Here is a 13,731-nt window from a genome sequence, read left to right as displayed (position 1 = left end):
ACTCCTAACACAACCTAGCGATAAAAGACAGGAAAGGACCTGGTCTCCGAGGGCGATTGAGGCTTTATCGCAACGGAGAGGAGGCGGCGCGGCAGCTCCCTGGAGCAGTTCGCTTTGAATCAAGCGGCCGCGGCGATTGGCTGCGAAGCACGTGGTGCGCGTCCGGCCGGACAGCGCCGGGCTGCTGTTACCGACGGCGGCGCGGGGCAGAGTCCGGCCGCCGGTGCCGCACCCGCCCGGGGCAGGGAGGGAGAACGCGGCAGAAACGCCTGGAGCTCGAGTCTAGTCTATCTAGTTCTCTGCCAGGGAGAAACCCTACAGCCCCTAGAGTGTCCAAACTAGTGTCCAAACTTGCCACTGTCCTCCCTGCGGGTGTCCCACCCAGCGCGCGGGCTGTGCGTGCCCAGGGCGCGTGCCGCGGACACCCCGCTTGCCCCCCGCCGCCCTTTCATGAGTATCAGGCGGGATTCGGCAGCGCGGAGCGCACAGGGTCCCTCAGCTCTGGGGCTATCCAGGCATCGCGCTGGCGAGAGAGGCGCAGACACCCTGACCAGAGAAACCTTGTCTTATTCGCGGTCCCCCAATGTTGCAGCTGCTCAGGGCTGAGATTTTCACGTCTGCTTTGTCTCTCTCCAGTCGCCGCAGTCCCCTCCCCCGCTTCCTCTCCCGATTAACTCCCCCGACACGCTCTCCTCTGGCTCTTCTTCTCCTCCTCCCTTTCCTCCTCCTCCTCCTCCTCCGCCGCCGCCGGCCGCATTCACGCGCTTCCTCCCTCCCTCCCCTGGTGTCACTCTTTGCCTACGCGCCCTCTCTCCTCCCCTCCCTCCCCTCCCCGCCGCGCCGCTTATAGCCGGGCCCTGGGCGGCCGGGCGCAGACTGCTCTGGCAGCCGGAGCGGAGGCGGCGCGGCGGTGGCGCTGCAGCGACCGAGTCGAGACGCCAGGCGGCCGCCGGCGCGCACGGCGCTTTCCAGCTCCCTCCCCCAAGTGCACAACCCGCCTCCTTCCGCGGCGCCTGCAGCCGCGGGCTGGCTCTCCGCTCCAGAGCGCACTCCGGGAGCCGCTCCGCGGGTGGCAGTCGCAGAGGCCGCCGCGTGGGGATCGTGAGGCCGCGGCGATCCGCCCGCGGTAACCCGCTCGCGAGCCAGATTTCCATGCGCGCTCCTTTCGCCCGAGCAGTCGCAGTTGCTCCCCGGGGCTGAGACGTCCTCTTCGTCGCCTCCCCGCCCGGTGATCGAGGCGAGAACGCAGCCGGTTGTGCTCTGTGGCCGGTCGCCACTGCTGTAAGTTTCCCCTATTGCCCGGGACCTGTTGCGGGCGCCGCGGGTTTCGGGGGCTGCCTGGCCTGCAGGGATGTGCTCGCGAGGGGTGTGTGCGCGCCCGGGAGCCCGGAGCTCCGACTTAGGCGGCGGTGGGGAGCTGTTCTTGGGGCGGAGACCCGGTGTCCGCGGCTGCCCGCCTACAGCTCGCAGAGCAGAGCTCGACCCAATGGGGAGCAAGGAGCAGAGCCTGGGTTCTCTCAATACCCGCTCCGCGGAAAGAGCGCTTTCCGATCGTACGGGACGGTTGGCTTGCGTTGCGCCCTACCTGGCAAGGGGAGCATTGGGCCACGCGCAGACACTCCTCGTGAGGGCACGTTCACTGCGGCCAGATGTCTGTAGGAAATGAATGAAAATTAGTTTCTTCTCTTGCAAATATTTGGCCTTTAGTGTTAACGTTATTAGTTTCTAGGGATAGGAATTGGTGGGCGGGATGGAGATGAACCGTTGAACTTGGTCGGCGTGTATTTGGGGTCGCCCTCACAGGCATGGCCAGAGTGTTGAAGAACGTTGCAAGTATTATAGAGGACTGAATGGTAAAATGCTTTTCTTGGTAACAGTCTCTTTATAATGTTGCGTTGTTATTAATAACGTAAATGCCTGAGAAAATCTGCCTGGTTTCTCCTCTGCATTGAGATCAGGTTCAAAACCCAAAGAAATGTGACTGGACGCTAAGTATTGGAGCCAGAGAGCCTGGTTAAAGGGTATTAAGTGAACTGAAGTTACTGTAACTAGAATCCCTTTTGATGTTCACAGTAATAGCAGCCCTTTTCTCTTTCTTTGTAGAGGCAGGTTAAGTAGACGTGTGCATTTTTTGGCCCCTTACTTGGCATGCAAATATTTCTCTGCGGACTTAAAAAATGCAAGAATGGTGATTAGTTTTTCTGTTGAAGGTGTGTTTAGTGACTGTATACGTGGTTTTTGCGGATGTTTTCATGTTTGCATAATTTTAATCCGGAAAGCATGTCTTTTCCCTTGGGTCTTCAAATTTACCTTTTATTTTATAGTCAAATATTGCTCCATGATTGTTGGATTTGGACTGTGACCCACTTCTCCATTTGGATGGTATCCAAGATGACAGGCTAGGGTCTTCCCACTAGCTTTAATGAGCCAACGTGAAAAATACAGGAGCATAAACACAGAATGTATCGAGATGCAGGTCCTGTATCCCAGGGTCTTGTACATTGTTTTCTTAAGTGTAAGCCTGGCTGTAAATGTGGTTTTGACACTGCTCAGGGAAACGTGTTCTGGGCCCTGTAAGTGTGATTCCAGATCAATGTGCTGGCACTTTGGTACTTACACACCTTGTGCAGGAGCCTCATTCTTTACTCAGAGCTGCATTCACTCTTAGCTGGAAAGGAGGCAGCTTTTGAGGTTGCTTTGGAAGCATTAGCTTAAAAAAAAAAAAAAGCAAAGCTACTCATTTGGAATTTTTATGAGTTTCAAAATAAGGCATAGGAATATTCATCCCCTCCGAGGTTTGGGCTTAATATCTTCCTGACAGTACTTCAGATTGAATGTGCTAATTCACATGATAACTGCAGCGGTAGAGCATCAGGGATGCTAATGCATATTGTAACACATTGGAAAACCTGGTACATTCACGTAGGATCCTGTCCCCTGTTCTCCTGAGCATTAGGCATTGAATAAATGGACCTGACTGGAGAAGCTTTGCTAGAGGTTGGAGTGATACTTGCCTCCTCACCATTTGTCCCAGCCCAAGTCACCAGGGAGACTAACGGGGGCTTTGTAAAGTCTTCCTAACACCAGAGTCCAGGGACTTTGTTGTTCACTTTCTTCCACTAAGCTGTGTTTACTCATAATGAAAAGTACATGCCCAGAATAAAAGAAAACAAGTTGCAACCCCTAATAGCGTGAGGCCTGTGCCAAAAGACAAGTTAGGCACCTGCCCCTTGTTTTCTGTGCCTGCTTCACCTCCGTTGGCCAGGGAAGTGCAGTTGAGTATCCAGCCTGTGAAATCTGTACAAAATCACTCATTTGCATTTGTTAATAACTCCTGCGATATCCATTTAAAAATAAATACCTGAATGGTTCAAGGAAACAAGGAGGGTTTCAGCTCTGCTGTGAGGACTGGCTGTTCTGTGTTTGGAACAGATACTGTAACCACACTGTTTACCCTCCTGGGATAAACAGCTTCCTTAGGTATCCTTTGACAGGCAGCTTCTTGAAGCCTTGATTCCTCTGAAGTAACAGAGGGGTAGGATTAAAAAGAGAGAAAAAAGGAAAAGTATACGATTGAATTTTTGAAACTAGGTGATAGGCATGTCCTACATCTGTAGCCTACAGTTTACTTACTGAGCAAAGCCAAAGGTAGCATTCGGGTCTGCTAGCATTTCAATTTAGATGCTGAGGAAAGCACTCCAATCGGCAAATAAATTCTAGAGCGGCCCTAAATTAACAATGGCTGGCACCACGCACACACATATACACGTGTGTGTTTGTGTATTTTCTGACTTAGATGAAGTGATGTGTGTGTTTTGAACTTTCTGTACGCAGGTGCCACTGTTTGCAGGTGCACAAGAATGGCCCTGATGATGAGCTCTTTAATCGAAAGAGAGGGGTAGATAGAACCTTTGTTCTGCAACTGGTTTTCTAAGAATTGATCTACAGCAGGAAGAAGAGAAAAACAGAACATATGAGTGTACTATTCAAAGTATTTTCCCTTTTATGTGCCCAAATCCTCATTTTGGAAGCTGTCCAGAGCAAGAAATGTGGGTGGTGATTTGTGGCCAGAATCTGTTCTGTGTTTCCATGATAGCTTGCTGATCAATATATGGTAATGTTTATATTGCAGCTCTTTTAGGACTCTGCAGTGGTAGCGCTGTCTGGTTAGAAATTACTTGTAATGTTAACTTAAAGTCTGATCATTTCAGAAGTTGGCCTGAGCCTGTGATCTTAATGTCACCTTTCCCATTTACTGTATATGCAGGGACACTGGGTCTTACCAAAGGAATTCTTAATGGGATTAATTAGTAGGTATTTGTTTTATACGTGGCTTTATGTTGCATAGGGCATTAAAGCCTGTGCCCATCCCAGCGTTACAAGAGCTGGAGGCCTGGCATTTCAAGTGGCCAGCAATGAATCAGCTGGACAAGGGCAGGGAGCTGTGAGATGGAGACCTCGCTCCTCTTGGCTTTCGCTGACTTACAGTCTCAAGGACTTCAGTATCTTGAAAGTTGGCAATCAGGTTTTCCAAGATGAACCTGCTCTTAAGCAGTGACTTTTTTTTTTTTTTAAACAATGTACAGTTTAAATAGCTCAACAGTATTATAGTAAGTGTCTTTCCTCATAGGTTATTGTCTCTGTATAGGCCTGGCCATTTGCTATTCAGAATAGCAGGCAGCCGGGCCAGCAGCGAAGTGTTCCACTTTCTCTGTCGAAAGCGATTGTTGCTGTGGTTCCTTTGGTCCGGCTGTTCTGAACACCCAGAGCATCACGTTCAGTCATTTTTGTTTTGTCTTTCAGGAGTGGAAGCAAAATGTCTGTCAGTGTGCATGAGAACCGCAAGTCCAGGGCCAGCAGTGGCTCCATTAACATCTATCTGTTCCACAAGTCCTCCTATGCCGACAGCGTCCTCACTCACCTGAACCTTTTACGCCAGCAGCGCCTCTTCACTGACGTCCTGCTCCATGCCGGAAATAGGACCTTCCCTTGTCATCGGGCAGTGCTGGCCGCGTGCAGCCGCTACTTTGAAGCCATGTTCAGCGGTGGCCTGAAAGAGAGCCAGGACAGCGAAGTCAACTTCGACAACTCCATCCACCCAGAAGTCTTGGAGCTGCTTCTTGACTATGCATACTCCTCCCGGGTCATCATCAATGAAGAAAATGCAGAATCTCTCCTGGAGGCCGGCGACATGCTGGAGTTTCAAGACATCCGGGATGCATGCGCAGAGTTCCTGGAGAAGAACCTGCACCCCACCAACTGCCTGGGGATGCTGCTCCTCTCTGATGCGCACCAGTGCACCAAGCTGTACGAACTCTCCTGGAGGATGTGTCTCAGCAACTTCCAAACCATCAGGAAGAATGAAGATTTCCTCCAGCTGCCCCAGGACATGGTAGTGCAGCTCTTATCCAGCGAAGAGCTGGAGACAGAAGATGAAAGGCTCGTGTACGAGTCTGCAATTAACTGGATCAGCTACGACCTGAAGAAGCGCTACTGCTACCTCCCAGAGCTGCTGCAGACCGTGAGGCTGGCTCTCCTGCCGGCCATCTATCTCATGGAGAACGTGGCCATGGAGGAACTCATCACCAAGCAGAGAAAGAGCAAGGAGATTGTGGAAGAGGCCATCAGATGCAAACTGAAGATCCTGCAGAACGACGGCGTGGTAACCAGCCTCTGTGCCCGGCCCCGGAAAACCGGCCATGCCCTCTTCCTCCTGGGAGGGCAGACTTTCATGTGTGACAAGCTGTATCTGGTTGACCAGAAAGCCAAAGAAATCATTCCCAAGGCCGACATCCCCAGCCCAAGAAAAGAGTTCAGTGCGTGTGCAATTGGCTGCAAGGTGTACATTACTGGGGGACGAGGGTCTGAAAATGGGGTCTCAAAAGATGTCTGGGTTTATGATACCCTGCATGAGGAGTGGTCCAAGGCTGCCCCCATGCTGGTGGCCAGATTTGGCCATGGCTCTGCTGAACTGAAGCATTGCCTGTACGTGGTCGGGGGGCACACTGCTGCCACTGGCTGCCTCCCGGCCTCTCCCTCAGTCTCTCTGAAGCAGGTGGAACACTATGACCCCACAACCAACAAATGGACCATGGTGGCCCCCCTCCGGGAAGGGGTGAGCAATGCCGCAGTGGTGAGTGCCAAACTCAAGCTGTTTGCATTCGGAGGTACCAGTGTCAGTCATGACAAGCTCCCCAAGGTTCAGTGTTATGATCAGTGTGAAAACAGGTGGACCGTCCCGGCCACCTGTCCCCAGCCCTGGCGTTACACGGCAGCAGCTGTGCTGGGGAACCAGATTTTTATCATGGGGGGAGATACCGAGTTCTCAGCCTGCTCTGCTTATAAATTCAACAGTGAGACTTACCAGTGGACCAAGGTGGGAGACGTGACCGCAAAGCGCATGAGCTGCCACGCAGTGGCCTCCGGCAACAAACTCTACGTGGTTGGAGGCTACTTTGGCATTCAGCGATGCAAAACGCTGGACTGCTACGATCCCACGTTAGATGTGTGGAACAGCATCACCACGGTCCCGTACTCGCTGATCCCTACTGCGTTTGTCAGCACCTGGAAACACCTGCCTTCTTAAATGCAGCGCATCCAAAAGAGGGCGAGGGTCAGGTAAGAAGTCAGCTTAGCTGTAGATCTCCATATGGTTGAGCTAGCTGTGTGAGCTCGTGTGTGGAGGGAGACGTGCTCCATATGGCCCATCCTCCGGAAGCACCGCACAAACTATACAGATAAAAGCACATGCACCCCAGAACTTAAACACCTGTGCTGACCACAGCGGCCACCCACCCTATAGCATAAGACATTGGTTTTCAGCCTTTACTGAGCATTAGACTCTCCTAAAGAGCTCCTTAAAACCTGCCCATCCTAGTTTTAATAGGTCTGGGTGGGGCCCAGGAATCAGCACTTTAAGAAAGTTTTTCAGTGACTCTAATCACAGCCAGGTTGGGAGCCCTGACCTGTGTTAACGCCAGCTGATGTCTGCTCAGCCCTCCCCTAGTGCCTGCCGCTGGGCTGTGTGTTCCCCATGGATTGTTTCATTTGGTCCCCACAACAACCCTGGGGGATATTATTACTAGAGCACTTTATAGATGAAAACGCCTGATGTACACGGGGGTTAGCGAAGTTGCCCAAGGCCGTAGAGCTTAGCAGGCAGAAGCAATGGTCCAGACGTCAGCCCTGGCCGGCTGGCTCCAGAGTATAAGCACGTGAGCCTCATGCCCAGCTGCTACTTAATAAACTTCACATTGGTTTTGCCCCAGGACATAGTTGTTGATATTCACATTTAACTTCCTCAAACCCCCTTCTGGAATGAAGTAGGAGTTAAAAAATTGAATGCTTAGTGGGGAGGGCTTAGCTCAGTGGTAGAGTGTGTGCTTAGCATGTACGAGGTCCTGGCTTCAATTCCCAGGACTTCTGTTAAAATAAATAAATAAACCTAATTACCTTCTCCCGCCAATAAAAAATTAAAAAAAATTGAATGCTTAAAGTTATTCCTGGTATATTCTCTCTAAAATTATTTATTCACTTACTTGAAATATTTTTCTTCAAAAAAAATAGCCCCCTTTAGGGCATGTATTAACTTTTGAGAAATCTAGGTCTGTCCTTGTAAAAGGTTGCAACCTTCGTGTTATAAACCTGTCTGATGTGAAGACACACTGAGCCATCTAGACCGCCCTACGGCAGCTTTTCAGAGTTAATTAGCCAGGCCGACCCTAATGTCAGGGCTCCCAAAAGCTGTGTTTCTGTGTCATATGTCTGAGTACATAATGGTTGTCTTGTGTATATAAGAGTGTATAATACTCTTGGCTCAAATAATTAATAGGTCTGCATGGTTCAGGGTTTGTGAAGTTAATGGCCGCTTTGCTGCTGGTAAAGCATTCTCGGGTTGGCCTGAGAATCACTTAAGCATGTCTAAGTGTAGCACAGAGCCCACCGAATGGGTTGATTTGTTTTGGTGATTCATGGGCTCACTACTAATTGAATAAAAATTTTTTAAAAATCTGCTTTGGACGAACAGCCATGAAACTAACCCATTGCTTGGAGACACTTGGTTCTGTGTTCCCTAGTATGTTTCACACCTTCAAAGAGAAAACAGGAAACCTAGGGGTCGTTGTAAGCTAAGCAAAGAGGGGTTTTGACTCATTTGTCTTTTCTTTCCTCCTCTGTTACAGCTCATTTAGAAACACCAGTAAAACTGGCCTCCCTTTCACATGTTTCTTTCATTTCCTCAGTTACCTCTTCCAGCCTCTTCCAGTTAGTACATCTCTTAGAAATGCAATGTTTACCTGGAATGAAACTCCTGCAAAGGAGCAGGAACTGTCAGAACCATCCTCTGGGGAGCAAGTGGGGCTCACAGTGTCCCACGCCAAACTGGTTTTTGCAGCCTTGCTGGCATCTCAGTAATCCTAAATAAACAAATGCTCTGAAAGAGCTTATTTCATTTGCGATATGAATGCATTACTCAACTCTCAAGCAGGTTTAAAGAACCTTCCAGGCAAAAGCATCAATTAACAGCACACTAAATTGGGTGTTAGTCCAGAACCGACTATATTTGCATAGGAGAGCCTTAAAAATTGCCAGTGATGCTGGCGGTACATCACAGTGGTACCTGGCTGGCATCCTTAGAGCCGGGTAAGGAGCGTGAGGCAGAAGGAGTGACGACGCCATGTGTGCATTCTGGTTGTAGCGCTAAGCTGTAGAATCTGGACCACTCTGCACGTGAGAGCTCTTCTTGGTCAAATAAGTGATTTGAGTTATGCTTTCCTTCAGATCTGTCCCAGTTCAGACTTGGGTAAATTGATAAATGAGGGGACAAAAAAGAAAGGAATGAGATCCCCTAATCCATGACAGGCACATATTAAGTGTTCAATGCTTGTATTAGTTTTCTCTTCTCCCTTCAATTTAGACCTTCGCTTGCAGTGGAATTAGCTTTGTGTGTCATGGGAAAATGAGGTTTCTTTGACTATTATCTGCTTGTTATCTTTCTACATCATTTTTGGTACCTCCTTTTTCAGCCCAGAGTGAGTATGTTCGCAAACACTTGAATTCACCCTCTCCTGGGTATTTGAACCTAATCACACACGGAAATGGAGCAAATAAAAGTGTTAGGTTGTATTCGAAACAACATCCTCTCTGCCCTTGGTGCCATTGGCCCGAGAGCCAGGCACAGAACAAGGAAATTCGACACGGGCCAGGTTCGCCTTTTTGAAAGGCGGGGTGGGCCTGATCAGAGCCACTCCTGCAGTTTCCGATGGGGAAAATGCTGGTTTAAATTTCTGAAGTTTCTTATACACAAGATAGTGTTAAAACTCTTAAGCTGGACGGAGTGAGTTAAGAGGTGCTGTGTGCGTATCAGTCGTAAGCTGCAAAGACCTCCGCAGACTTCGCTTTGCTCTCCAAATGTAGGTGCTAAATGGGTTAATACAGTGCTAACAAGAAGCTTCCCTGGGTCTAAAAGCTCATCCACCAAGGAGGTTTTAAGTGTCTCCTGCTGCTCTGTTGGTGGGCGGGAGGGACAAAAAGGAAATTAGTTTGGATTACGCTCCAGTTTCATGGTGCTGTGTGGCCCCAGCCTGACACCATTTGGATTTTGGTTTGCTTTGTTTCCTCCCTTTTTAGAGGTGTTTTTTGTTTTGGGTCTTTTTTTTCTTCCTGTTTGAATATGCAACATCTTGAAATTTCATGTTATTACAAGATACATTCTTCTGGCCTAATATTGATGTATTGGTTACAAGGAGGTGGGGGTGAGGGGTGACAAGGTAGTCTAAGGAATGCCTTGAAAGCTTGAATCACTGTTACGGAACTGCCAAAAGAAACAACCAATGAAATGAATCAGACTTCTGAACACACTAGGGCAAGAGGAATTCAGTGCAAGTGATGGGTGGCCCCTCCCGAATTCCCTTTGTCTGTACTGAGAGTTAAGGCATTGGGGCTGCAGAGTCTAGGGCTGGAAATGTGCTCCAAGAACAGATAGGGTGAGTATTTGAAAGCCAAAAGCCCTCTGCAAAATATCCCTCTATAAAATTAGACTTAACCAAATGGAAAGGCTGGGTAGTGTGAGGAAATGCCAGCTCCCATGAAACGTGGGCACCTTGAATGTATTTTCATGTTGGACGTCAGTAGATTCGATTGCTAACAAGCACTGCACACCCCAGCCGGTGTCTCCCAAGTGTGGACCGATGAACTTGGAGAATGAACTCCAGCCTGGGGCTGATGACGCCTGGTCTGCTGTCATGTGAAAGGAAGCGAGACTGATTTTCTGCCAAGATGAATAGCAGAGATGCATTTAAGTAAGAGGATTAATATGTCTGCCTTCTATATGGTGAATAAATTTAATTTGGAATCCTTTATGGTAAAGGGGCCAAAAAAGAGGGGTTGGCACAGGAATCTCTTGTGACACTCTGGTGATCACTTTATAGTGGCTCTGGTTAACCGTGGAGAGAAATTACGAATGTTGGAGGCAGAAGATGGCAACTCGTAACAACACTAGATGCATAGGTTTGAATTTGAACATATACATGTTTAGGAAAGAAGTGAAGGTCTTTCTTTGCATACCACTGTTTTTGTGGAGCCATCTGGATGTGTGAATGCATGTGTGTGTGCATTTAGGGCAAGTCCTTTAAATATCTATGCACGGTACCTACAGGATATGTAATTAAGACCTTTAGAAGCAATATCGACTGTTATGAGTGTTTGTTTTTGTTCGTTTTTTGTTTTTTTTAGATCTGAGACAGCTAACAAAAAATTTTCCTTTTCCTCTATTTTAGCTGACTCCATTCCTCAGTGAGACCAGGTGAGACTTCAACTCTGGAGAGGCCAAATGTAATGAAGAGAAAGAAAAGAAGAAGAAAACGAAGTTGCTTCTTGAGTACCATCCGCGGCACCTTGTAAATGCTCTAACTGGACATGAAGGATGGGGGTAGGGGAGGGGGGGGAGGGGTTTTCTGTGCAAGTAGCACAGGGTTTAAATATGAATGAACGAACCTGTGATCTAGTCCTTGTCTTGTAATTGTGGATTAATGTCAGCGTTAATCAGCCCCTCCAAGGGAGAGAAAAGCCCGACCTTTTCCCTCGCTGTAGCATATTCAGCATCTGATGTCCATGGGCTCCGCCATTTATGTGTTAAAATTTGAAATGGTTGTCACCACTCTTTGAGGAGCAAGGCTCCAAGCCTCCACACCAGCTGCTGTTAGAGATTGAAAGCCCAGCTGTGGGGCCAGGAGGGGACCTGGCTGGGCTGCTGCAGAGTGAGGACCCCTGGACTCGCCGCTGATCTCTGAGGGGCCCCAGGACTGTTCGTGAACAATGGGGACATTGTTGGTAGCTGTTCGGTAGATGTTCTTTGCTATTTATGAGTGACTTTCAACTTTCCCTTGGCTGATAAGAAATCTGTTCTAGGTTTAGCTATTTATTGTTCGAGGCCTGCATGCTGAAACAGTGCTTTACAGTCGTCCTTGTGTGTTTGGACCCGTGTGAACGGTGGTACGTTTTGCACAATTTTGTGGCTGTTGTGATGTGCTTGGCTGCACAAAAGTGAAAACTTTGGAGTTACAATTAGGAGTATAACTGGAGGGCGGGTGGGGCAGGGCGGTGGGTTGGGGGGAGGGATTTTGTAAATGTCAAGACAGGGAAGGATTACAAGACGGAAACTTAAGTTACATCCTAGAGTTAAAGAAAGCATGAAGGTCATTTTTCTTAGACTCACCAACTTTTAGTGAGGTTTCGTGGGCTCTGGTCATGCCGATGGCTCGTGGGGCAAGGAAAGGGTGCTTTCTGCCCTCTCCCTTCTGTCTGATTCGCTTACTTCAATCTCAGCTACTGAAATTTGGAAAGGACCAAATCATTTTGCAGCTTTTTTTTTCTTTGTGTAATATCCTGAAATCCTGGAAAATTCTATGGGATCGTTCTGTATATAGGGCACAGGTAAAGGCATTGTTCAAAGTTTATTTATTTATCTATTTATTTACCCGATGAGAATGCTTTGCCATAACCAGTTACCCCTCACAGATGGAAATTAATTCACTCACCAGATTTGCTTGACCTGGATTCGTTGTTCTCTATTCCTGCTGTACGATTTAGCAAGTGCTAAAAGCTCTCCAAGGCAATATTCCCATTGGTATAATGTATACTTTAGTGCTTCCCCCTTAGGTAAGTCTCTAAAAGAAGTCTTTGGTGCACAAAAGTGACACGTATGGCCCCTAAACACCAAAGAATTGTAAGCAGTGGCCCCTGCTGAGAGGCTTTCCGGGAGAGTTGTGAATACATTCTTTGCTCCTTCGAGTGCTTGTTTACTAAACATGTGCTGTGGTAGGCATTAGTGGTAGAATCAAATAGGTTATTCCTCTAAGGTGTCTGGGGAAGCCCAGAATTTGCAACTCGCGCTGCTTTTGTTGCTGTTTCTCACATTACTGTATTTTAGAAAATAGAGTTTAAGACCAGTAACCTTTTACATCGTGTGTTTGCAGTGTCTTACGACAGATAGATCCTTCACATTTCTCTTCACCTGAATACTTTCAATTAATTGTAAGCATTCGTCTGTGCCATGCATAAATGGGCTATAGTTGGACCAAAATAAATAAGCCGTTGGAATCAAAAAATCACAATACTTTCCAGCAGTCAGTCCCTTGCTCCTAGATGTGTTCTAAGCAATGCAAATGTCTGATCGTACCCTGGTGGCATAGTCGGTGTCGCCGTATTGGAGCAGTTACAGCTTTGTGTAGTTTATGATGCAAATCTGCCAGGATGGGGGTGTCACTGGGTGGCTTCTGAAAGCAGGGTGAATTTTCTGCAGCTGTTTCAAAGTTGTGGTCTGTCCTTGAATCCTCTATTAATTGCTGTGTGTGAGCTAGAGGGAGCTGTGGTCAGGGTGGGCCCCCAGCCTGCAGGGAACTTTCTGGACTCCTGCTCTTTGAATTGATGTAGGCATTTGGGCTCACTACTTGACCATTCTCACCCTGTGAAACGTCCCACACTTTGAAGCAAATACAATTCACAGCACAGTGCACACAAAAAACCTTGGCATAAGACAGAGAAGGTTCTTCTTATTCTGTGGACTGGTTGCCGTGGAAACGGACAACAAAGGGCAGCCTTCCACTTCTGGTATAATTGTGTAGCCCCCTTTTCTCTGGGCTTGACACCTGTCTGAATGAGAATGATTAGAGCTGAATAACATCCTTCTCTTGGCTATTGAGTATGTGGTTCACGTACAAACCTCTGTGTAAGTTGAAGAAGTGAAGTGTTCGTGTTCATATGTACTTGTTTGCTACTATGTTTTTGAGGTTTTGTAAAACTGTTATTTTTTTTTTCACAATGTGAAACTGAAGGTCAAATAAATTATTAGAGATTTTCTCTTCATCGTGTGTCCGGGTCTTTATTTGACTAAAACCTGATTTTACGTGTTGAAAACTTGTGCTTTTTCTAGTTTAATCAAAAGGAGGATCATTTCAGATTTTTCTGGATGTCCTCTGCTTCACCATTTAGTCCCACACTTTTATGAAGGCAATTTTGCACATTAAATCATTTAAAATTTTGGCCTTTTAGAATATTTAAGCAAAGCAAAGTACTTCCATGAGGGTTATTGATGGCTTAGAATATGAACAGTCATGTCCCATGCAGTGTTGAGACAGCGTATGTAATATACAGCAGGAATTGAGTTTTTGTGTTCCTCATGTGGGCTATATTTTGATGGGAAAGCTGTGAGAGAAGGGGCTGGAGTTCAGTCCT

General features: G+C 47.8%; 1 protein-coding gene across 1 annotated transcript; it reads left to right on the top strand.

The window, feature by feature from the left end:
- Positions 1-876: 876 nt before the first annotated feature.
- On the top strand, positions 877-13,362 carry ENC1 (ectodermal-neural cortex 1). Its single transcript, XM_010949294.3, has 3 exons — positions 877-1,281; positions 4,804-6,618; positions 10,776-13,362. Exon 2 carries the CDS (start codon positions 4,817-4,819, stop codon positions 6,584-6,586), a length of 1,770 nt encoding a protein of 589 aa, XP_010947596.1. The 5' UTR covers positions 877-1,281; positions 4,804-4,816; the 3' UTR covers positions 6,587-6,618; positions 10,776-13,362.
- Positions 13,363-13,731: the final 369 nt, after the last annotated feature.

The sequence above is a fragment of the Camelus bactrianus genome, chromosome 3 (assembly GCF_048773025.1).
Source record: "Camelus bactrianus isolate YW-2024 breed Bactrian camel chromosome 3, ASM4877302v1, whole genome shotgun sequence".
Classification (NCBI taxonomy): Eukaryota; Metazoa; Chordata; class Mammalia; order Artiodactyla; family Camelidae; genus Camelus; species Camelus bactrianus.
This window is presented reverse-complemented; position numbering and strand designations above follow the sequence as displayed.

What these genes read in the sequence shown, in the direction of transcription:
- ENC1 (XM_010949294.3), top strand. Translation starts at nt 4,817, where the DNA reads ATGTCTGTCAGTGTGCATGAGAACCGCAAGTCCAGGGCCAGCAGTGGC.